Consider the following 23858-nt stretch of genomic DNA (forward strand, 5'->3'; position numbering starts at 1 on the left):
CTGTGGAGGATGTCTGTTCTTGCAGGGAAGAACAGGTATCACAGCCAGTGCTGAGAACACTGGCAGCATCTTCATGGGCAGCTCTGGGTGTCCTGTGAGCATTGTATCAGATGTGCAGGAGCCTCCGGCCAGGAACTGGGCTGACTGCCCCTCTCTGGCAAACTCATGCAGATTAAAGTGTCCTCCCACCATACAAGGAACAGGGAGCTTATGCCACAGCGGACTGGCCCTGTGGAGCTGAGGTGCAGCAGGAGAGGAGCCCTGGGCACAGGCTGCCATGTCAGCAGTGCCAGATGACCTTGATAGTTGGTTTTTAGACTCTTGCCATGCAAGCCTGGCTACCTAAGTTCAGTTCTTGAAACATACAATGGTGACAGAAGTGACCCCACAGAGTCATCCTCTGACCTTCACGTGGACACCCACACAACAAGCACATTATGCACATTTGAACACACATACACACATACTAGAAAAGTTTGCTCTATTTTTGTACTTTTGGCTAAGGCAAAGCTATGAGTAACAGAACTTTAAAATTATGCACAATTAAAATTTCCATAGGAAAACCTTGTTTGGTGGAATACTGTACTACGAGAGCATGTTTCCTCTCAGTATGTTCAGGGAGCAGATTTCTATCCATCTTTTAAAATGATTTATGTGCATGGGTGTTTTGCCTGCATGTATATCTGTGTGGGGATGTCAGATCCCCTGAAACTGGAGTTACAGACAGCCGTGCGCTTCCATGTGGGCCGGAATTGAACCCAGGTTCTCTGGAAGAGCAGCCAGTGCTCTTAACCACTGAGCCATTTCTCCAGCCCTCTATTCTGTTTCCTTCCATTGTTTTCAAGGCTGGAGACTGTTGACATGGGTCTCCAAATCACCTAGTGATCACAGATGCACACAGTGCTGGAGTCACCTGTGAACCTTCTCTGATGGCAGCTGCCTTAAAGCAGAATGTAGTGAAAGGACAGATACATCCTCTCCAAAGAAGCCAGGCTAGAGGACAGCAGGATCTTCAGAAGTGACCATTTCAGGGCTCTGGAATAGGCCGAACACCTGACAACGAGACACATTTACTGGGGGATGCTGAACTCACCATGGCAGGTGCAGAGTTGATGGATGATATAGAGAAACCAGCTGAGACAGAGTTTAAAAAGGAAGTAGAACAGATGGGGTGAAAAGTGGGGTTCCACTGCTCCTAGGAAAGCTGAAGGAGACAAACACTGACAGGCAGCAGAGGAGGGTCCTCACCATTTTGGGTTTTGGGGGGGCATTTACTCAATGTTGTCTCCAAACTCTAAGTGCCTCCTTTATGATCTTTCATCCCTGGTGCCAAATGGCCCTGGTCACAGCAAGGCTTCAAGAGGGGCAAGGCAGGACTTGGGTGCAGATGAGGACCTATGCATGACCTTTGACATGAGATTCCAGCCTCAGCTCTAGACTCCAGGAGCTGAAGGGCACTCAGGAGACAGAGGCAAAGAAATCTCTGTGAGTTCGAAACCAGCCTGGTCTACAGCATGAGTTCCAGGACAGTTAGGGCTATTACACAGAAAAACCCTGTCTCAAAAATGATTAAAAAAAAAGTTTAGAAACAACATGCCCTAAACCTCAGATCACCCAGAAAAGAGACCTTCATAGGAACAAACTAAAGGCTACAGTTTTAAAGCTGCAGGTCCAGTCCTAAAAGGCATGTTGTCAGGGTTGGGCTGGCCTTCAGAGCAGCACAGCGGGATGCACCCGGCACTTCTCCCTCAGTTCATTTAGGAGCAAACTCAACCAGGAAAGTCAACACAGGAGAGCAGTCCACAGGTTCATCACTCAGAAATACCATACCCCAAGACTGAAGGAAGAGGAGTTCTCATACCGATGAGAAAAGTGGCCCTGGGGTCTTCAAAGGCAGTACACCAGGGCCTCAGATACAGTTTCCTAGCAGGCACACTTCAGGGCTGGGTGAAGAATACTTGCTTACTTATAAAAGGGTCCTACCATGTCCTGCCCCTTAGGAGGGGAGACGGGGACGCAGCAAGGTAGGACCAGAGTCCCAGTGGGGCCATGTTTGCTGCCTCTGTCTTGCGTCTGACACTGCTGTTCTTCTGGCTGGTTGCACCCCAGCCGACCCAGCCTGAGAGGCTCTTCCACAGCCGGGACCGTTCGGACCTGGACCCATCGCCTCTGAGCCAGGCCAAGCCCATTGCTGACCTCCGTGCTGCTCAGGTAAGGAGACCCACAGAACAGCAGCATCTGTGTGTACAATTACACACACACACGCACACACACACAAAGAGGCCAGAGCATGACATGGAAAGATGGCTGTGCAGAGGCAGAGCGCCTGCTTAACCTGGTGTCTCATCTTTGTCAAGCTGGGAATGACACCTGGAACCTTGCAAAGCCTGTCTACCACTGAGCTACACCTGACCCCATCTGACACGAACCCTAGCTGCAACAGTGTCTAGGTGAGATGGGTCCTGTGCAGAGAGGAGCTTTAAATGTCAGAGGACATTTGAATGTGAGCATTGGTGCTGTCAGTCTAAGGCATGATGCTGATGGCATCCTTTGGTTGACCTCCTGCCAGTCTGGACATACAGAGAAAGGACAGCTCCAGCTAAGATTCCCTGCACTGTGCTATTGAGTGGCATTCACTGACGCAAGATCAGGGCTCCTTTCTCCAGTCATGGGTTGGAGTAAGAGTGGATCTGAGCAGACCTCCCGCCACTCCACAGCCCCTGCAGTCTGGTGGTTATCAAGCACCAGAAGCAGACAGATCAAGATTTCCCCCTAAACTCCTGGCTCCTTGCCCCAGACGCCTGCTGCGCCTGCCTTCCTTGCCCTTGCATGCTAGAAACTTGGACTTGCAGAATGAATCTTGTCCAGTCCTTGGGAGTTGTGGAGTTCCAGCCTTCCAGACAGGCCTCCCTCTCAGCCCCTCAGGCCAGTGTGCAGTACCACAGCCTCGACCTCTTACCTTTGGCATGGCCCCTTCCCTCCCAGTCCCACTACCTGGCCTGCTTCAACTCTGCTCCTCCACAGGCCATGTGGCATCCATGACTTCACTCTGGTAGGCTCTCTATATCCCCATGCCCCTCCTTAACCCCTACAGCACAGGGAAAATCCTGGCATGAGGCAACCCTCTGAATTTAGGGTTTCTCTTTCCCACAGAGATTCCTATTGAAATATGGCTGGTCAGAGATGCCTAGCCCAAAGGAGTCATCAGGGGTCCCCGTGGCCTCCACCTTGTCTCAAGCTGTGCGTAGATTCCAGAAGGCGAACAGACTACCAGCCAGCGGGGAACTAGACTCACCTACACTGGCAGCTATGAACAGGCCACGTTGTGGCATCCCTGACACAAGGCTGCCACCTCAGGCTGCCCTGCCAACCCCACCAGCCCTGCCAACCTCTTTAGGTCTCCAGCCCAGGGTCCGACAAAAGCGCTTTCTTCAAATGCTGCTGCCCAAGCCAGGTGGGCAACATGAGGGCACCACAGACACTGGGCCCAGCAGGGCCTTCTCCAAGAAGACGCTGAGCTGGAGGCTGGTGGGGGATGCCTACAGCAGCCAACTCTCTGTGGAAGAGCAGAGATACATCTTTAGACTGGCCTTCAGGATGTGGAGCGAGGTAACACCACTGGACTTTCGGGAGGACCTCACGGCCCCTAGCGCCACGGTGGACATAAAGCTGGGTTTCGGGAGAGGTAAGAGGGGAACAGACCATAGGGTCCCTTCCTGCCTAGTCTACAGGCAGTCTCTGATTCTTCCACCAAGGCCCCATGCCCAGTAGCATGCCTAGGGCAACCTGGGCCAATCACAACTTGATGGCCTTGTCCCCCAGAGTGGTGTGGTTCCAACTCCTACCTGCTGGGCTTCTTCAGAGATGACACCTAAAGGGGTAGGATCTACTCTCGGTAGATTCTAAGGTCTTAGCTGTTGGGGTTCACTTGCCTGGAGTACATCCCAGCTCATCCCCCACCCATCCTCCTGGACACATGGAACAGCAGTGGGTAGAGCCTACTTGACCTGTGTGAAGACACATAAAGGCAACCACTACCGATTTCCCCAGCCCATCTGTGAACTAGAGGTGTTCCCATCCACCTTGCTGCTCTTTCTGGGTTAATTTCCTAATTCTAGAGTCCATGAGTCATGGTTTGTTATAAGTGTGGATGTGAGATGGTGACCTTTTTGAGGTCTTCCCCATCATAGGGTTCCAGCTCCAGTAACTGTCTCCTCCCTCAGCACTCACACAGACACACACTCACAGCAGTTAGTATTGAGATGTTTATAGTCTTCGTTGCTGTTGTTTGGTTTTTTTGTTTGAGACAGTTTCTCTGTGTAACCTTGGATGTCCTGGAACTCCCTCTATAGACTAGTGTGGCCTCAGAAATCCACCTATCTCTGCCTCCTGAGTGCTGGGATTCAAGGTGTGCATCACCACAGCTGGTTTGTCTCTGGTCTTTATCGACACACTGTTCAGACACCCAGCATTTTGGTCTGCTTCCATGGACCTTATGTATAGCCCATTGCTGCACTAGCTCCTGGAGAGTGTAGTGCTGTTAAAGTCTGTGCTATCAAAAAAGGGACCTAAGATGGGCACCTTCATTCACTACTACCCACCCTCTCCCCACACCAGGCCGGCACCTGGGCTGCCCAAGGGTGTTTGACGGGAGTGGACAGGAGTTTGCACATGCCTGGCGTCTGGGTGAGATCCACTTTGATGATGACGAGCACTTCACCCCTCTCTCCAGTGAAACGGGCATCAGCCTTCTCAAAGTAAGAGGCTCCAGCAGCTGTGTTGGGAAGGCAAAGCACCTAGCACAAGTTCAGAAACCAAGCTTTTCCTTGGTGTGTGCATAACCTTCTAGAAAGTTTAGCAAGTCTCTGATGGTGGTTCCCCAATACTCATCCTGTTTCTCTAAGCAAGCGCAGCTCTGCACAGGGCATAGGCCAGGCTTCTATAATTTAGTGATAGGTCCCTGCATCATCAAAGACTCAGGTTTGGTCCAACATCTGTGGTTTGTGTTCCCCTCTTAGGTAGCTGTCCATGAAATTGGCCACGTCCTTGGATTGCCTCATACCTACAGGGCAGGATCCATAATGCAACCAAACTACATTCCCCAGGAGCCTGCGTTTGAGTTGGATTGGTCAGATAGGAAAGCAATTCAAAGACTATATGGTAAGATGGGTCTAGGGCTGAGGGTCCAGCTAAGAGTATTAAGGAGGCTAAAGCCAGCAGGCTCTATTCACTTGGAGACTGGTCCCCAAACAGCACAGGTTGCATGGCTGAAGAGCTGCCCTCAAATTCCATCTGCAGGCTTTTAAAATGATTTCACTAGACCACAGACAGCCACACGTGAAGAGCAAGTCCCTCTTGTGCCTTCTCTCCCAACTCCTTCTACACTGGTGAGGAAGAGGATATCATGGCTTTTAGATACACAGAGCTCCCATGCCTCATCACAGAGCTGAGTACACAGGAAGCCAATGGAAGAAGCTGTAATTCCAGACATGAACTTCACCACAAACTTTCAGTTGTTATGCTGGGCACCTGTGGCTATTTAAAACAAATTGTGGGGCAGAGTGGTGGCTCAGCATTTAAGAGTGCCTTCCAGAGATGTAGGTGCCTTAATCCTACATCTGGTGGCTCACAACTACCTGCCATTTCAGCTCCAGGAATCCAACACCTCTGGCCCCCATGGGCACCCACACAGACACATAGACAATTAAGACACTTGTTGATTACAGCACAGATGCCCAAGACAGGGAAAGCATTTCCATTCCTAGGCCCTCACAGAGTCCATCCCAGTTTTGTTCTCATGTGCTCCCATTCTTGACACCCAAAGAATGTTGCAGCCTCATGAGCATCCTCCAGTGGAAACATGGCTGTTTTATGTGTCTAGAACCAAATGTCTTTCCTCTCACGAAATCAGATGGACTAAGAGGCATGAGCCAGCAGCACTAGGATGACCCAGAACTGCATCCAGACTGGGTCTGGAAACCCTGTGAATAGCTTCCTAAAATTCAGTCTACCTACTGCTCAGTCTCTACAGTGCTTCTTTAAGACATTCCAACAGGAAGTGCTAGCCATGTAACCACCTCCATCCCAAACAATTATGAATGCTGGTGTTTGCAGTGACAAATGGCTGGAACTTTTTTCTCTCTCCAGGTTCATGTGAGGGATCATTTGATACAGTGTTCGACTGGATTCGAAAGGAGAGGAACCAATATGGTGAAGTGAGAGTGAGGTTCAACACCTACTTCTTCCGCAATAGCTGGTACTGGCTCTATGAAAACCGCAACAACAGGACTCGATATGGGGACCCCCTCCAAATCCTTACTGGCTGGCGTGGAATCCCCATGCAACGTATAGATGCCTTCGTCCATGTCTGGTCATGGGGAAGAGACGAACGATTTTTTTTTAAAGGTAACAATGCTTCAAGTGTGACTATTTCTCTTACTGAACTTGTGCTCACAAGGTTTCCAGCACTTACCAAGGTTTCACTGTAACGTTCTGGTGACCAGTGGCATTCCTATTTGATTAGATTGCAGGCTCAGGGTGGGCTGTATCCTCTGATCTTAGGAAGGCCCCTAAGTCACCAAATGAGTAAACTTAGACTAGAAGCTTCTAACATGGCAAAGAATAGTGTCTTAGGGTTTCTATTGCTGTGAAGAGACCTCGTGACCATGGCTATTTTTTTTTTTTTTACAAGACAGGGTTGCTCTGTATTGTTTTGGAGGCTCTTGGACCAACCCGGCCTCGAACTCACAGAGATCCACCTGCCTCTGCCTCCCGAGTGGTGGGATTAAAGGCGTGTGCCACCACCACCCCGCCCCATGGCAAGTTTTATAAAAGAAAATGTCTAATTGGGTGGCTTATAGTTTCAGAGGTTTAGTCTCTTATCATTGTGATGGGACATGGCAGCATGCAGGCAGACATGGTGCTGGAGAAGAAACCGGGAGTTCTACATCTTGATCCAGGCAACATAAAGTGAACTCTTTACCACACTGAGTGTAGCTTGAGCAAAGACGACCTCAAAGCCCATCCCCACAGTAACACACTTTCTCCAAGTCTATATCCACTCCAACAAAGCAACATCACTTAATAGTGCTACTCCTGTGGGACCCATTTTCTTTCAAACCACTATAAATGGGTCTACAGACTAAGACTCAAGCTATCCCATGTTTGAGCCAACTAGCTTTTTTTGTTTTTTGAGACAGGGTTTCTCTGTAGCTTTGGAGCCTGTCCTGGAACTCATTCTGTAGACCAGGTTGGCCTCGAACTCACAGAGATCCGCTTACCTCTGCATCCCAAATGCTGGGATCAAAGGTGTGTCACCATCACCCAGCTGCAACTAGCATTCTAACACAGCAGTGATGGGAAAGACAAAAGTTACTGGGGTCAAATGAAGTCATGGGAGGCCTAAAGAGATGGCTGAATGAGAAAGCCTCCTTTCTCTGGAATCATGGCAGAACATCATACAGGGCTGACTTAGAACCTATTGGCAGCTGCCCCTTGGAATGACATGAAGTGGCATGCCAGTTTGTCATAGGATAGTGGGTGAATTGTCACTTGGGTGGAATCCAGGAGTTCTGGGTTGTATCTGTGGCCCATGTCATGTTTCTTGTGGTCTGGTACTAATAAACTACATTGACAGTTTTGGGTTGGCTCTCAGGAAACCAATATTGGAGATATGACAGCGAGAATGACCAGGCACACACAGAAGATGAACAAGGAAAGAGCTACCCCAAATTGATTTCAGAAGGCTTCCCTGGCATCCCCAGCCCCCTGGACACTGCCTTTTATGAACGGAGGCAGCAGTTAATTTACTTCTTCAAGGGGTCTCTAGTAAGTATCACTGCATCTCTGAGTCCTTAGTTAAAAGATGTTCTCATCACTTCAGATGTACGTTAACTATTGTGAACCAGAGGGGAAAATACTCAGCAATTCATGTCTACAGAATCCAGTAGAGTCAGACTGAGTCAAGATGCTGTTGAAAGTTCAGAGTCAACATCCTCAGAAAAGTGTCTGCTTTACTTTGCAGGTATTCGCATTTGATGTCAACCAAAACCAAGTACTTAATTCTTACCCAAAGAAGATGAGCCAAGTGTTTCCAGCAGTAATGCCACAAAACCATCCATTCAGAAGCATCGATTCAGCTTACTACTCCTATGCACACAGCTCCGTCTTCTTTTTCAAAGGCAACTCATACTGGAAAGTAGTTAGTGACAAGGACAAACAACAGAACTCTCGGCTTCCTCTGAATGGATTATTTCCAAAAAAGTCTATTTCAGAGAAGTGGTTTGATGTTTGTGATGTTCATACCTCTACACTGAACATGTGATGAGGACAGGAAGTGCTAGGACTTACAAAAACTCTGAGAAAAGTCAGACTTCTCTGCAAAGAAAACAAACCAGACTTAGTAGCTAAAGCAGGTATCGTTTCCTAGGCTAAAATTGAACAAGAAAGCATTCCTCGAACTATAAAAATAGATTTAAGGATCAGTTAACTTGGGGGAAAAGTATCTTTTAGAAACATCAAATGATTTACCTTAGGGAATTCCCATCTTTTCTTTCAACTTCACATGACCTCTGCCATCCCAATAGTGCCACCAGTGGTCACAACATTGTGTGGTACAGAAATGGCTTTTACAGCACTTAAACTGAGAACTGGTCTAGGGCAGGGCACAGAACTGAAATTAGCTATATTGCAAAAAACACTTCATAATGATGTGCTTAATATTTGACCTGAACCAAAGGTCCCAATGAGTCCGTCCTTGTCTGTCTGGCATAACAGAAAGACCTCCATCTCTGCACCCTGCAGTGTGGTCCTGCTGCCAAATGCACCTTGTTTGTGCACATGGCCTTACCCACAACTGGCTGAGGCTCTGCAGAGCATGACCTTTCTGGCTCACCCTAATTGGCTTAGTGGTCTTCTCTCCCTACAAAGTAGTGAAAACTTTTTCTGGGGGGGGAGGGTGGTTTACGAGACAGGGTTTCTCTCTGTATTGTTTTGGAGGCTGTCGGTCCAGCCCAGCCTCAAACTCACAGAGATCTGCCTGTCTCTGCCTCCCGAGTGCTGGGATTAAAGGCATGCGCCACCACCGCCTGGCCCAAAGTAGTGAAAACTTACCTGTTTATGTTCTGCAGGCCAGGCCAGGCCACAACAGGGCTCTGGAAGCTGGCTGGGTAACTAATTTTCCTAGTCTAAGATAGGCATTACCCTTTAACTTCCATACAACAGGGATTATGAATTCTTTTTGTTTTGTTTTGCTCTGTGTAGCCCTGGCTGTCCTGGAACTCAAGTTAGAGACCAGCCTCAAACTCAGAATCTCCTGCCTCTGCTTCCCGATTGTGAGTGCTGGGATTAAAGGTGTGCATCACTGCCTGGCTGGCTTATGACTTCTTAATAAACAAAGTCACTGTCATATAATGATATCTGGACGATGAAATCAACTGAACAAGATTCAGAAACCTGAGTGGTCAGGCAACAGAGTCTTCTAAAGGAACAGCTAAAACACATGTACTTCAGGAAACTTTAATTTAAACCAACATAAGTAATTACAACACATTTAAGAAGGATCTTTTATTTCTCCTGCAGAAATTTTCATGTTATTGCTATAAGGCAAAGAGCCGAAATGTCTACTTCCTTGATTAAAGACCATTTTCCTTCTATCTGAAGGCTTCTTGAGCTAAGGAGAGGGGCAAAGAGACAAGCTGTTCTAACACCCCAACTCATCTCTAGGGAAACACGGAGAAATCTTGAATTCATCTGCTCCAGAGGTGCTACGCTCAGTGGAAGCAGCCAGTTTCTTCAGTGGAGGAAAGGCTGTTACTGTGTGTACACTCATTGTAGGAGCAAAAGCACACAGTAGTCCTGAAATGGGACTGATGAGGTGGTACAAAAGCTTTACAATTTCACCAAAACTTTAGAAGTTTCAGTGATTCTTATAGACAAAAATTTGCTTCAAGGACAATGCAAACCATCAAGGACTAGACAAATGGCTAGAGAATCTAATCTGCCTTGCTGCAATGGAGGTCAGCTCCAGTGAGACAACCACAGCTGCAGGTGAGGCTGGACACCAGAGTGTCACCCAAGCAGAAGAGACTGCTTCATCTGCATGCTGTACACTATCAGTCACAGCCCCATATGCAGTCAGCTTTGGTAACAGGAGAGTGTGAAGGCATGCAAGTGGGCAAGATCCCCAGAGCAGCAGGGCCCAAGCAGAATGTTCCCAGGAGCATGAATTCGGGCAGACATTTACCTTGAACATTATTATCTATGATGTACTTCCTAAGGTTTTGCTAATCACAATAAAATCAAATCACAGCAGCGTGAAGAATGGAAGAGGGAAATACCAAGGTATGTTAAATAAATAGCTTATTTATTCAAAATAGTTCTCTTACCTTATTCACAGTTTCAAGTTTCAAATGAAAAAGTGATAGTACCTATTCTTTATCAATGTCACAGAAAGTCAAAGAAAAGTGAGTCCTTTGAGAACATGCACTGAATAGAGACCTGCACAATATCAGTCTTCAAAAAATCCTACACCACAGCTTGGAAAGGGTATACTTCTTGTGCAACAGAAGGAAATGCTGATGCGCAGAGAGTTTCTACTAGCCATTTGAACCCGTAAAGTCATTTGGATAAAAGTTTTCTTGGTCAAAGTTAACATTTTATCCAAAATAATCCCATCTTCCACCCAGTGGTTTAACACACTTCAAGAATATCTGTAAGTGTAATCACGTCATAAGAAGTCTGCTATTGCTGAGGAACCATGCACTTCTCTAGGAAATATACCAGAAAGTGTTTGATTCCATTCTGGTTTTTCACCTTCAAAGGAAGAAGCCAAAGCACCCCACATCCTCTGCCTGCTGTGGGAAACCAGTCTCCACTGTGAGCCTATTTAAATGGCATTTCCTCATATTTAATAAGACTCAGCACCGAGTGGACAGAACAGCTCCAGGTTGGGAAGGCACTGACATAGAGTCCTCAGGTACAACTTTGGGTCAGGGGACAGCACTGCCACTTGAGCTGCTGCTCCCAGAGGCAAGCTGCTCCAGCAAACAGATGATGACTTCAATTCGTTCCAGCAGAGTTGAATTTCTGTTGGCAGTTGCTCTCAAAAGCTGGGAGTAAATCTGCTTGTTGGTTTGGAGGACTGTATCTTCTTCAGTGGTACTGCTAGAGTTAAAAACAGACAGGTAAAGAGGCTAGAGGAAGGGGCCAGAAACAAAAGGCACTTCCTAGAGCAACTGCACTTACCTATGTTTGCTCAGTGAATCAAACAGACCTCACTGGTGAGAAGCCTCACTCAGCACCTCAGCTCACTGAGAAGGCACAGTGAGCAAAGCCACGGTCAGATACATGCCATCAAGAGAGTAGAGTGGGAGCTGGGGTTGCTAAGGGCATGGAGAGGCTAGGTGGCCATTCCTCTACAAACCAACCCACATCCCAAATGGCAGCTGTGCTCTGGCCTCAGACTCCAGATTAAACTTCTTCCAATTTGTACAGACCATGCTTTTCATTAACTTCCTGTCACCCACTGAACTAAATTGACTATTCACAGGCTCCACCATGCCAAACAAATCTTTTTCCTCGTAAGATAATTAGCTGATTTACCTTACCTACCATTTTACTCAATTAGTTACTGTATGTATTTGTCTAAGGACAGTCTATGACTTATTCATTTGTTCTCTGTACTCCAAGAGAGGGTTCCAGGTCCCTCAGAGACTACTTTTTACAGCTTTTCATCTCAAACCCTAAAGCCTCTAAAATGTCAAGAGACCCTATTGTACTACAGCAATGAATACTAAGATGCATGATAAGAACAGCTCAATTCTTAACCCAAAGTAGAATAAATTCTCTGCAACTGAATAAACAAAATTTGTATTTTATCCAACAGCATATACACAGCTTTCATACCATGAAGCTCATTCAACAGCCTGAAAGTGAAAATCTTAATTTTAATTTTTGTTTTTTGAGACAGGGTTTCTCTGTGGTTTTGGAGGCTGTCCTGGAACTAGCTCTTGTAGACCAGGCTGGTCTCAACTCACAGAGATCCACCTGCTTCTGCCTCCTGAGTGCTGGGATTAGAGAGGTGTGCGCCACCACCACCCAGCTAATCTTAATTTTCTTAGATCTCATTATAATCACTGGGAACCTAAGTTAAGCTTTGCAATTAGGCCCACTTGTCTATTTTTGCCTCAGGCTAACGGGGAGAAATAACAGTCAAAATAAAACTAACACCATTCTGTCATGGTCACATTCTGACTACCTTTACTCTCAAAGGAGATAACTAGGTCTACTTTTTTCCAATTTCAGTAAAATTATTAGCTGTTTTCAACTGAGTGAAACACAACCAAATCATTGACTTAGTAACCATAGAGTATTCTTCAAACCTACCATAGTACCATGTTTCTTTTGCTTAGTAGAACTGAAAACACAAGTTGGCTCAAAGAACATGCAGCCTGCATGAAAACTTTAGATTAAAAAGGCCAGGTATTGGTGGTATTTGATCCCAGCACTTGGGAGGCAGAGGCAGGTGGATCTCTATGAGATTGAGGCCAGCCTGGTCTACATCTACACAGTGAGTTCCAGGATAGGCTCCAAAACAATACAGTGAAACCCTGTCTTGAAAAACAAAACAAAACAAAATCTAAACTAGCTAGGTGTAATGGTGTATGCCTTTAATCCCAGCACTTATGAGGCAGAAGCAGGTAGATCTCTGAGTTTGAGATCAACCTGGTCTGCAGAGTGAGTTGGGGACAGCCAAGGCTACACAGAGAAACTGTCTTGAAAAACCAAAAAGATAAATATTTTTTAAACATTAATAACCTGATCAGAAATAAGATTTAGTTAGGTCACATTAAACACTATTGTGATATAAAACATAACAAAAGACTCAAATTATTACCTGTTAGCCAATTACTCAAACCACTCATTTGTGAAAAATCATTGAATTAGCTCACACGACTCTGTGTGTGTGTGTATGTGTGTGTGTGTGTATTGCCACCTTGTGAACACAACAGTAAATCTTAAAAACCTACCTGGAGTTAGTTTTTAGGCATTAAAAGCCAAGAGTCCCTTCTTCACATGTGCTATTTACTCTGCTTTCTTGTTCTTTGAAAAGATGGATACATGTGCTAAACTGAAGTGAACATATCAACACACCTTGCTGAATACCTGAGACTTCCTCCAGTCTTGGCTGCCCTAGTCCTCCCTTCCCAAACAGAATAAGAGCATGGGAGGGGGATCAGTGAGTGTGGATGTGGTTGGCAGTACCCAATGTGTGTAAAGTCAATCTCTCTGAGGTGTGATGTGAAAGACAGGATAAAACTAAAGGTACAGCACGTAAGGAACCACTTTCCACAAATCTTCCTCACCCTAAATACATGCTTGTATCTAGTCAGGGAGGGACCTTTTAACACATCCTGAAACTAGGTATCCTGAACCCCATATATTAGATTTTCCTTCCACACACATTATAAACTGAGCTTATAGTAGACACAATCACTTATCTGTTTTCTTTCTTTCTCTTTCTCCCTGCCCCCAAGAAAAACCAAAAAAGGGTTTCTCTGTTCCTCAGTGCTGGGATTAAAGGCATGTACCACTACTACCAGGCTGCTATCTTTCTCTACTGAGAACTTCTAGCCCATTTCTCTCTCTCTTTTTTTTAAATATTTTATTTATTTATTTATTTATTATGTATACAATCTTCTGCCTGCATGCCAGCAGAGGGTACCAGATCTCATTCAAGGTGGTTGTGAGTCACCATGTGGTTGCCGGGAATTGAACTCAGGACCTCTGGAAGAACAGTCAATGTTCTTAACCGCTGAGCCATCTCTCCAGCCCTAGCCCATTTCTCTTAAAGCTGGCATATTCAAACTGTCAGCATCATTACCCTCTCATGATCTGGGGCTATTATGACAGATGTTACACGAACACAGGCCATCAAGCAGGTTACTAAATAGCTAAAAGGTAGACCAATCATGTGTATGGTATGGATATGCTAGACAAAGAAATGATTTACATCCCAGACAGCATACACTTCATCAGGCTATGCAGAATGGCACACAACACTTTTGAGTTTTTACTTCTGGAATTTTCCACTTAATAGTTTGAACTAGGGTTGACTGCAGCCAATTAAAACCTCAGAGGTGGAACTTCAGCTATGGGCATCTACTATTGTTAGAACTTGGATCCTGTGGTATATAGAAGGTTGGTGTGGCAAAAAGAAATTCTCAACTGTAGCTCTGTTCAAGTTATAAAAATGAACTCAACTGAACACCTGTCAGGTGAAACTTCTCAGACAGACTCTGCTGTCCTAACAGATGAGCAGTTTTCAACACTTCTGTGAAAATAACAGCACATGGCAAGAAATGGAGAACAGAAAGCAGGGCAGAGATGATAGTGAGGGGCTATCTCATGGGGGCTTGAAGTGACCACTGTGAATGAGAGAGGCACTAAAGAAAACTCAGACACAGCACAAGATCTGCTTGCGTACTGTCAGCAAGAAGAATTTATGGAGTGATAGATTGTGGTGTGTCATAGTTGTGAAACTTCTGGAATGCTGAATGCTGTCAAAGCTTACAAACTGAGTCACACTGTGTATAAATTAAAACATGAGACAAAAAGTACCCATATCCCAAGATAAAATGGTAAGACAGACTTAACTAGTAACAATCATGTATGTGAGTGCATTTTCTTTTACTTTTTAATCTATTTTTCATGTTTTCTAATATGAGCAAGACTACACTTGTGTTTTTATATTATGCTCCTGATGTAGTACTTGTACTCAATTTCAAGTTAATGATCAGTTTGGGTGGAACAACACACTGCACATCAGCAGAGGAACTTGGGAAACTCTTGGCTGTGTACCTCTTCACTCTTCTTCTCTCCTCCCTAATATCCCAGGCTTCGAGGCTAACTTCCTACCTCATACCTTGAAGGGTGCAACTGGCCTCAGTATCATCATCGCCCTGAATTCACATCAAAGACATGTTTATAAGTGTCACTAAACAATTTAGGTCCTTCATTCCAGAGCTATTTGTCTCTCCAATACTGTATTTACCTTATGAATATGCAGTAGGGACATGACACACAATTCTTACAAGGCATAGTACTTAAAATTTTGCATTTTCCACACACAACATAAAAATAAATACAACCTACCCGTTCTTTACATAAGTAGAGACAACTCATGTTCTTTCCATAGGTGAAGTGTTAGCAAAGAAGGTTCAATAAATAACCATATAATGATTTACCTCATTTTCCTTTTAGATGATGACAGCAGTTTGATGGATTGAAGGAGAAGGAATGACAGACGAGACTCAAATATAGTAAGGAGTTTGATCACTTCTTCTTGATTAAGATTAGGTGAAGAATCAGTAGCTGGCATAGCTTCATCATTCTTAGGCTAAAGACAGCAAAGTTACTTCACCTAAGTTGCCCTTTTCCAGTTTCATAAGCAATGATGGCAAAGCTGCCCCTTCAATCCAGCAGATTATAGATCACAAACAGGAAGCAGACCCAAGAGAACTCTGACAAATATACAGTAAAGTCCCCACACCTAAGAAGTACTAACAAGGCTGGGCGTTGGTAGCGCACGCCTTTAATCCCAGCACTTGGGAGGCAGATGCAGGCGGATTTCTGTGAGTTCGAGGCCAGCCTGGTCTACAAGAGCTAGTTCGCGCCAAAGCCACAGAGAAACCCTGTCTCGAAAAACCAAAAAAAAAAAAAAAAGTACTAACAAAAGAAATGAATCCTGCATGGAAATTTTATGACTTCTCAACACTGACTGGTTGATAGAGAACCAATACGGAAATGGATACCACCTAACCAGAACCCACCAGAGCTGGCAAAGTAAGGAGTGGGAGGAGCACAGGAGAGCACTCTGCAGAAATGCTGGACTATGCTGTGGGGCTTGGGAAGCAAACACTCCTTGGCAGTCCACTAGGACTGAGAGTGCATGCTTCCCTGCTCTTGGAAAGCAAAGGCAAAAACACCTCTAAAGCAGAAAAACAACCTTAATAGGCTCTGTAACTTGCTAACAGGTCGTTTGGTAAATATGGCTCATAAATGATCATTCTAAAAAAACTTTCAAAATATAAAAAATACACATGCATTAAAGTAGGTCAGTAATACTATCATGCAAATGTAACTGCTGTGCTTTGAGGCTCCTATGCAGTTCGTGGACTTAAGACCTGGGCAAAGGAGAAAGTAATTGGATCATTGGGCCCTACCTGTGTCAGTGCTGCTTCTGGAGAGTGCATCAGGTAACTGGTGTAAACTAAAGTTTCAAGGGGGTGAGTGAGTGGGGGAGCTACATGTGTGTTAAACATTCTACAAGGCTAGCTGACTGATTAGAATTTCCACAACTGCGAAGAGCTAGAAGGCTGCAGGTCAAATCATCTTGGGTTATTTTTAGTGCTCTTAAAAGCCTAACATCCATCCTTGTGACAATTAGGTAAATGCTTTTGGAATATACCAGTAGACCGTCAGCTTCTGACAACCCAAAGGCTAAGGATGCCATCAGATAGCCTCTAAAACCTATCTGTAGTAGAGGTCCCTGTTTTCCTGTAACTCGCCTGTATGATAGTCCCACCAATGTATTTATAAAACATGACTTTCTTAGTTCTATTACTATATAATTTCAAGTAACTGTGACCATACTGGATGGTAGGAACTGGGTGACATTCGTCTGCATTCCCAAGCCATGTTCAGTCACATGGCTACAGAATAAACTATCTCATTCTCTCTCAGTGGTGAGAGCTGTGTTTCTGCTTCAACACTGGGCTAGGTCTCCCAAGCATAAGTTGTTACAAAGAGGCAACTTCATATCCTGCCCATTCTGCATGTGGCCTGTTCCCTTCCCATTTCACCATGCTGAACATGGTTTGAGAACCTTTACCAGGACAATGATGCCATGCTACTTGGATCCAGTAATGTGGATCACAGTCATGGGTCAATGAACTTTATAACAACTCACTCAGCCTTTGGTATTTTGTTATAGCACACAGACCAAGACTTTTAACCAATTAGTAATGTACTTTTTTTTTTTTTGGTTTTTCGAGACAGGGTTTCTCTATTGTTTTGGAGGCTGTCCTGGAACTTGCTCTGTAGACCAGGCTGGCCTCGAACTCACAGAGATCCGCTTGCCTCTGCCTCCTGAGTGCTGGGATTAAAGGCGTGCGCCTCCAACACCTGGCTAGTAATGTACTTTTATGCAGTAACATGTGAATATATACACCTATTCATAAGTATGTGCCATATGCCTATTACATATGTTTATTATAAAACATAAAAATTTCCTCCAGTTACCTGGTCACATTCCTCCACAAGCTCCTTCCGGATGAGCTGGAATGCATGGTCAGTTTTCACCATGATATCAAGTGCCCCAGATAATGTTTTTAACTTTCCAACATTGCTATTCTGACCTAAAACAAACACAAATAACATTCCTAAGTTACAAACCTATGAAGCCATCCAGTGTTACTGTTACTGACATTCAAGCTCTATAGAGGCAGCTTGTGACAATCCTAACAAACTAAAAATCAACTTATTTACTAATTTTCTCTTGGAAAAAAAATACTAAGCCTAGCCAAAGTACTATGCTACAATAATACCTTTAGCTTTTGAATGTAGTTGTAGTAATGTTACCTTGCCTCAGCGTTTATATAGTAAGCATACCAACCTCTTTGGAATAGAGGCCAGTATCTAAAGGATTAGGTTACAGGGGACCAATAGACAAGAGCCTGTGGTTCAGAGTTCATCCCACTATTTGGTTGTGTAAAGTTGGCTGAGTCAATTTAATATTGGCTGTTCTATTGTAAAGTATTACACTTTCTGTTCAAAGGTAGATCAGGTGAGTATTATACTCTTCTACATCTCTCAGACACTGCAAGGTACGTCTTCTTCTGTTCACATTCAGCGTGTGTATAGTACAATGCTGTGAGTAAAGGGTTAACCTCCACAGAAAGGTCTGGCCATTCTCTGTAGTTCCCAAGGCCTTCCTCAGAATGGTGTCTAAGACAAAAGTGTTTTCTATGTACCAGACGGCTTGTGCCATATTGGGCGGTCTAATAGTGTGGTTTCTGGAGCCTTTGGGCTATAGGATGACAGCCTATCTTCCAGAGAGGCTGGAGGCTTAGTTTAACCATGCACCCAAATCCAAATACGTACTCTGGACTCCATGGTGTGGCAGAGCTTCCTAGGTGGTGGTTACTGGGCAAAGTTATACATCATTGCTGGGATGAGGTGGGGGTCAGCACTACCTATAACTGCACTGAGAGGACAACATGGAGCTTTACTTCTGGGGTACTCCTGAACTCTTCCTTGGTTGATTTGATAGCTTTTCAGTGAGTTTTTGGGTCCTTCTGAAAACTGCCAAATCTATAGATGGTACACAGTCCTCAAGTGTGCCACTAGCATCAGAAGTGAAAACTGACATAGGAATTCCCACCTGCTAATGGCCACCTTCTTCCATTCAGTATAATTTAAAACTGTTAAAATAGCCTGCTACCCTGAAAGTCAATGGACACATAAGCTGTCAGTGTAGATGTGGTGCCTAGAGAACAGGGACATAAGGTGTAATAAGAGCCCCATACACTAGGGCTAAGCTAAGATGAAGCGTCATTAATGACAGCACTTACTAATGTGCCTTATAAAACCCAAAAATCTGGCTAACCACCTCCACTATTTTTTTTTAAAGATAGTCATAGTACTAGAATGGCTTGAAACTTTTTTTTTCAGCAAGCATTAATCTGTTAATGCAATATACACTTATTACTTAACTGGTTAATTTGTAGACTCAAGCAGGAAACTCACCACTTGGCCCACATCATGCAGTGGGTCACTGAGTTAGGAGCTTTGTTGTTCCCTAGACCTGCCTGCTTTTTCAATTTCTGCTTTCCTGGACTCTGTTCACATTAGATGCTGCAGTGATGCTGCTATCAGGTTTCAAACTTTTTATTGCATTATTTATTATGTGTGTGTGTGTTGGGGGAACGCACTCATCATGACACCTTTTGGTGGTGGGTGGGGAGTTTGTTTTTCGAGGCAGGGTTTCTCTGTAGCTTTGAAGATTGTCTTGGAACTTTCTCAGTAGACCAGGCTGACCTCAAACTCACAGTTTGTTTCTGCCTCCCAAGTGTTGGGATTAAAGGTGTGTGCCACCACTGCCCGGCACGTCATGACATTTTTGGAGGTCAGATGACAACTTATGGGTCCTAGGGATGGAACTCAGGTCACCAGGCTTGGTAGCAAGTACCTTTACCTGCTGAGCTATCTCACTTGCCCTAAACGTTTTCTAAAGGCAATTAACAACAATCATCTTAGATTGTGTGTCCAGTATCTATTCTTTTATAAAAATACATGGGAATCCTGAAGAACATGAACATGTCATAATATTGCAAGATGCAAGTGAAAAGTTACCCAGAGGCTACCCTGCCTTGGAGTGGACCACTCAGCCCAGAACCCATCCCATACACACATACATACATACTGGCCATGCATACACACTGGCAAAAAATAAAAATTGAATACAGTATTTTTAGAAATGGTAATGAATTCATTTCTAAATAGGTCCACAGGGAAATGGTCCTCCTATCATGCAAGGGTCCTATCCACAGGCAATAAACCTGTAGTTTCTTCTGTCCCTCTCAGGGGCTCTATGTCACACAAACTAAGTCACACATATTTAAAAAACACATTGACATCTCTAACCAGACTGCCTTGGGCCAGAACAGTTCAGATCTTGGCTCCCTATTTTAGAGTATGTATATATATTTTATAGGCTGAGCTTCCTTAATTCCAAAATCAGATACCTGGAACGCACCAAAATCCAAAATTAAATTTTATAAAGTTTAAATTTATAACATTAGAAAAAAAACAAGATGAGGGTTGGGAAGTGGTGGCACATGCCTTTAATCCCAGCACTTGGGAGTCAGAGGAGGTGGATCTCTGTAAGTTTGAGGTCAGCCTGGTCTACAAAATGAATTCCAGGACAGCCAAAGCTGTTACACAGAGAAACTCTGTCTTACTCTCCCCACCCCCAAATCAAGATGAAGCAAGATGAGTTGCTGTACTTCAAATAACAGTTTCCTTACTACATAAGAAGCATTTCTCAAATGCTACACTATGGGCAAGGCAAGAACTCCAAGCAGGGAACGTTGGAAGCATTAAGTAGTCAAAATGTTCACTTAATCTCTGCTGTGAAGATGACACAATGAAGCTCTCACCTTTCACCATTTTCTATATAGCAGCATCCTTCCATACACAATCAAAGCTACCCAGTGTCAGTTCAATGTTTAAAATGAGTGAGGACTATGGATCCCATACTGCTGCTTCTCCACTCAAGATTTTCATACTGTCTCAATCTTAAAAGTCTCTAGTCACTTCTCCAAGTTTTAAAAAGCACTTCAAGAAGTGTAGGGACTTCTCTCAGTGGCTACTAAGGCTCCAACTATGGGCAAATTAACAGGAAAATTGTGCTGCTTATATCCAAGAGCCACACACAGCATGGCCTCCCTCTAAGACAACTGAGAAAACAGCCATCACACAAATATCTGAGAAGTCAGACTTACTGGTCATCTGAAATTCTGCAAATGCCACCCTTTCTAACTGCACTCTAAGTAGCTCACAGGGAGCATCTTTGAGAAGCTGAAAGAGCTTTGCAGCTTTGCTGTAGTGGAGATCTGCCAGCACTCGGTGCTGCTTCCTCAGGTGCTCATCACCAACCTACAAATAAAAACAATACATATCAAAAAATAAATAAAAATCCCATGCTGGGGCTTCAGGGTTATTACTCAAGTCTTCTGCCTGCATCACTACATGCTTTCATTTTTTATTTCTTACAGTTTTATAAATTTTAAGTTTATTAAATTGAATAACCATTTAGTATCTGCTATGCAAATAATGGGGCAGGAGACTTAAGAGGAGAACCACAAGTTCTTACTAAACTAGCCTCACAGTGAGTTCTAGGACAGTCTGAATGACATAGCACAGTGAGTTTTTGCCTCAAAAAAACCCATGGGAAACACTGAGTAAAACACAGCCAAAAAACAAGGGGTTCCATACATCAGTGTGGATGAAGTCTCAGAGGCAAGAAGTTCAGTGACAAGCAGTTCCATGGGAGAGAAAAGGCAGTACAACATCTTCCACCAAGCTTGACACACAGCGAAAACAGAAACAGGGCTCAGAGCATTCTTCCATTCCCTGACCACCAGACCAGATACATTGGGGCTTCCTTCTTATTCTTTAAATTGTGTCTATGCTCCACTGATATTTTCTGGATGCTTTCATATGCACACTCAATTTCACAAAGTTGGGAGGACTGTATCTGAAGATTTATTTTTAAACTTTTAATTACGTGTATGCGTGGAAGAGGAGTATGTGCACACAAGTACAGGTGCCCGCACAGTCAAGAGGCATTGGATCTTCCTGGATATGGAGTTACAAGTGGTTGGTTATAAGCTGCCTGATGTGGCTAAGAATCAAACCTAGGTTCTCTGAAAGGGCAGCAAGCACTCTTAACTGCTGACTCTCTCTCTCTCCAGCCCTGAGAATAGTATTTTAAAATGAACACAGAACTATTACTATACATAGCCTAACTACATTCAAATAGCAATACTCAGGAAAATATATTTCTACACTAATAATTATAGTAAAGTACACGGTTCAGAGGCAAAGGGAAAAGCATTGACACTCTAAGTTTTTTTAAAGTAGCTAAATTAGCTGACAGGAAGAGGCAGCATTTAAAATATTCACAAAAACATGAAAAGGGAAAGGAGATATTTTTAAATAGATGAAGCATGGGATTTAATTTGGGATAACCATACCTGGTTTCTCAGACAGCTGTGGTACATGGAAGCCAGCCTGTGATGGATGGTCGCAGCTCGGTACTGACAGAGGGGCTGCCGAGCAGTTGCAGAGTCAACATCGCAGTGTTTCAGGGACTTCATCATAGCTTCGCTTACTTCTTTCTCAATCTGTTCATATATTTTAATAAGTCAGGGGAGAGATAAGCTTATAATCTTATAAGAACTTTCACATTGCCGGGCGGTGGTGGCGCACGCCTTTAATCCCAGCACTCGGGAGGCAGAGGCAGGCGGATCTCTGTGAGTTCGAGGCCAGGCTGGACCGACAGCCTCCAAAACAATACAGAGAAAGCCTGTCTCGTAAAAACCAAAAAAAAAAAAAAAAAAGAACTTTCACATTAAATACTGTTTGCTGCTGGCATTGGTGGTGGTGCATGCCTTTAGTCCCAACACTTGGGAGGCAGTGGCAGGAGGCTCTATAAGTTCCAGGCCAAGCTGGTATACAAAGCAAGTTCCAGGACAGCCAGAACTGTTACACAGAGAAATCCTTTCTTGAAAAACCAATAAATAAGAAATAAATACTACCTGCTAAAGAAAAGATGACTGATGTGCAATATTAAATGAAGGAATAAGTAAAGCTGACATAAGTTTAAAACCCAGGAAGTCTTATCACCTGCTCCTGAGCTTTTCTGGACAACGGAGCATAATCTTGCTGTAAAGTTGCCATGGTAAAGTATGTAGTGGACAATTCCCAGTTCACAGAATCCCAAACAACTGGATGCATGTCTCTCGTACCCAATGACCTCAGAGCTTTCAAATAGTAATCGACAGCCTGTGACGAGGGGAAGTGTGAATTAGGACTCTGTTAAACATGTACAAAGAACACAATGAAATGAAATATGCTTCAGACCACTTGGACATCAATTTAATCTGGGAGAATTAACAAAAGGATGGTACCACCAAGAAGGGAGAAAAGGGAATCAATGCAAGTATTTTAGCAAAGAGCTGCTTTGAAACAGGTATTCAGAATGCCACTACAGGGACTGTCCTTGGTGATGCTTTCTAACACAGGCTGATGCAGAAGGATGTACTCTGTCATTTTTTTTCCACTCTGAAGGGAAATTAACTTTGTAACTAGTAAACTACAAAAAATATTGTATTACTGTAAAAATTAATTCATCCTCATCTTCATATACCTGGCTAAAGTATTCTCACAACAGTCACACTAAGCTCCAATCACCCAGTAATACTTGCTACAGTTCAGGTCAGTATTTTTAACTGTTGCATATGCACGGACTTTTTTTTAAAGCCACCTCCATTATTTAAAATATACTATGTCAGAACACTTTTCATGAGTGCATAAATTTTCAAAACAGCTAGTAACTTAAGAGGTCATGTCTTTTATAACATTTGTTTTCATTTACTTACTGTGTGTATACATGCATGTATTAACCTCAAAGATAACCTGTGGGAGTCAGTTCTCTCCTTTGACCATGTGAGTTCTGGGGACTGAACTCAGGTCATCAGGCTAGTAGATGTCAAGTGCCCCTATCTCCAGAGCCACACAGACCCCTTTCTTGTACTCTTTCCAACACTGGAGACAATGTAGCAAAATTTGGCAAATAAACTCAACTGCTCCCCCTGCTAGGTAGCCTACAATCCTCATGCCTCAGTCAACTAGGTGCTGGGGTTTCATGAATGCAGCCACGAGTTACTCTTTAGACTGATTTTTACTTGTATGTCTGTGTCTGCACATGTGTGTGGGTACATGCAAGGTCAGGAGAGAGCACTGATCCTCTGAAGCTGGAGCTAGACAGCTCACCTACTGCCCAACATGGGACCTGAACTCTGATCCTCTAGAAGAATATCAAACATTTTCAAAAGTTGAGCCATCTCTTCAGTGCCAGGTTCAATAAATTAAAATTTTTAGATTTTAAAGAACATATTTAATACATTTTAAAAAACCATTTAATTTAAAAGGTTATTTGGCCCTTTTCATACTCAAGTTTCTTAACCTTTCTTCACAACTTAAAGGTGCATTCATTGATGACCTGTGATGTG

At 44.0% G+C, this 23858-nt stretch overlaps 2 protein-coding genes across 2 annotated transcripts in view; one reads left to right on the plus strand and one right to left on the minus strand.

Moving 5' to 3' along the window:
- Window positions 1-1555: 1555 nt before the first annotated feature.
- On the plus strand, window positions 1556-9651 carry Mmp21 (matrix metallopeptidase 21). Its single transcript, XM_005064278.4, has 7 exons — window positions 1556-2211; window positions 3154-3685; window positions 4618-4757; window positions 5019-5160; window positions 6148-6405; window positions 7655-7827; window positions 8024-9651. Exons 1-7 carry the CDS (start codon window positions 2050-2052, stop codon window positions 8321-8323), a joined length of 1707 nt encoding a protein of 568 aa, XP_005064335.1. The 5' UTR covers window positions 1556-2049; the 3' UTR covers window positions 8324-9651.
- A 691-nt stretch (window positions 9652-10342) lies between these two features.
- The window catches only part of Edrf1 (erythroid differentiation regulatory factor 1), a 37854-nt gene continuing 24338 nt past the window's right edge, over window positions 10343-23858 (minus strand). Inside the window, 6 exon segments of the mRNA XM_005064280.4 lie at window positions 10343-11163; window positions 15246-15397; window positions 17302-17417; window positions 20565-20718; window positions 21819-21968; window positions 22471-22629. Of these exon segments, the coding sequence (XP_005064337.1) occupies window positions 10989-11163; window positions 15246-15397; window positions 17302-17417; window positions 20565-20718; window positions 21819-21968; window positions 22471-22629 (906 nt within the window). The 3' untranslated portion in view covers window positions 10343-10988.

Source organism: Mesocricetus auratus, unplaced genomic scaffold, assembly GCF_017639785.1.
Source record: "Mesocricetus auratus isolate SY011 unplaced genomic scaffold, BCM_Maur_2.0 Super-Scaffold_4256, whole genome shotgun sequence".
Lineage (NCBI taxonomy): Eukaryota > Metazoa > Chordata > Mammalia > Rodentia > Cricetidae > Mesocricetus > Mesocricetus auratus.

Bases quoted from the DNA above. Each gene is read 5' to 3' on its own strand.
- Mmp21 (XM_005064278.4), top strand. From the start codon at position 2,050: ATGTTTGCTGCCTCTGTCTTGCGTCTGACACTGCTGTTCTTCTGGCTG. The intron at 4,758-5,018 runs GTAAGAGGCTCC...TTCCCCTCTTAG, and splicing joins CGGGCATCAGCCTTCTCAAA to GTAGCTGTCCATGAAATTGG. The intron at 5,161-6,147 runs GTAAGATGGGTC...TTCTCTCTCCAG, and splicing joins AGCAATTCAAAGACTATATG to GTTCATGTGAGGGATCATTT.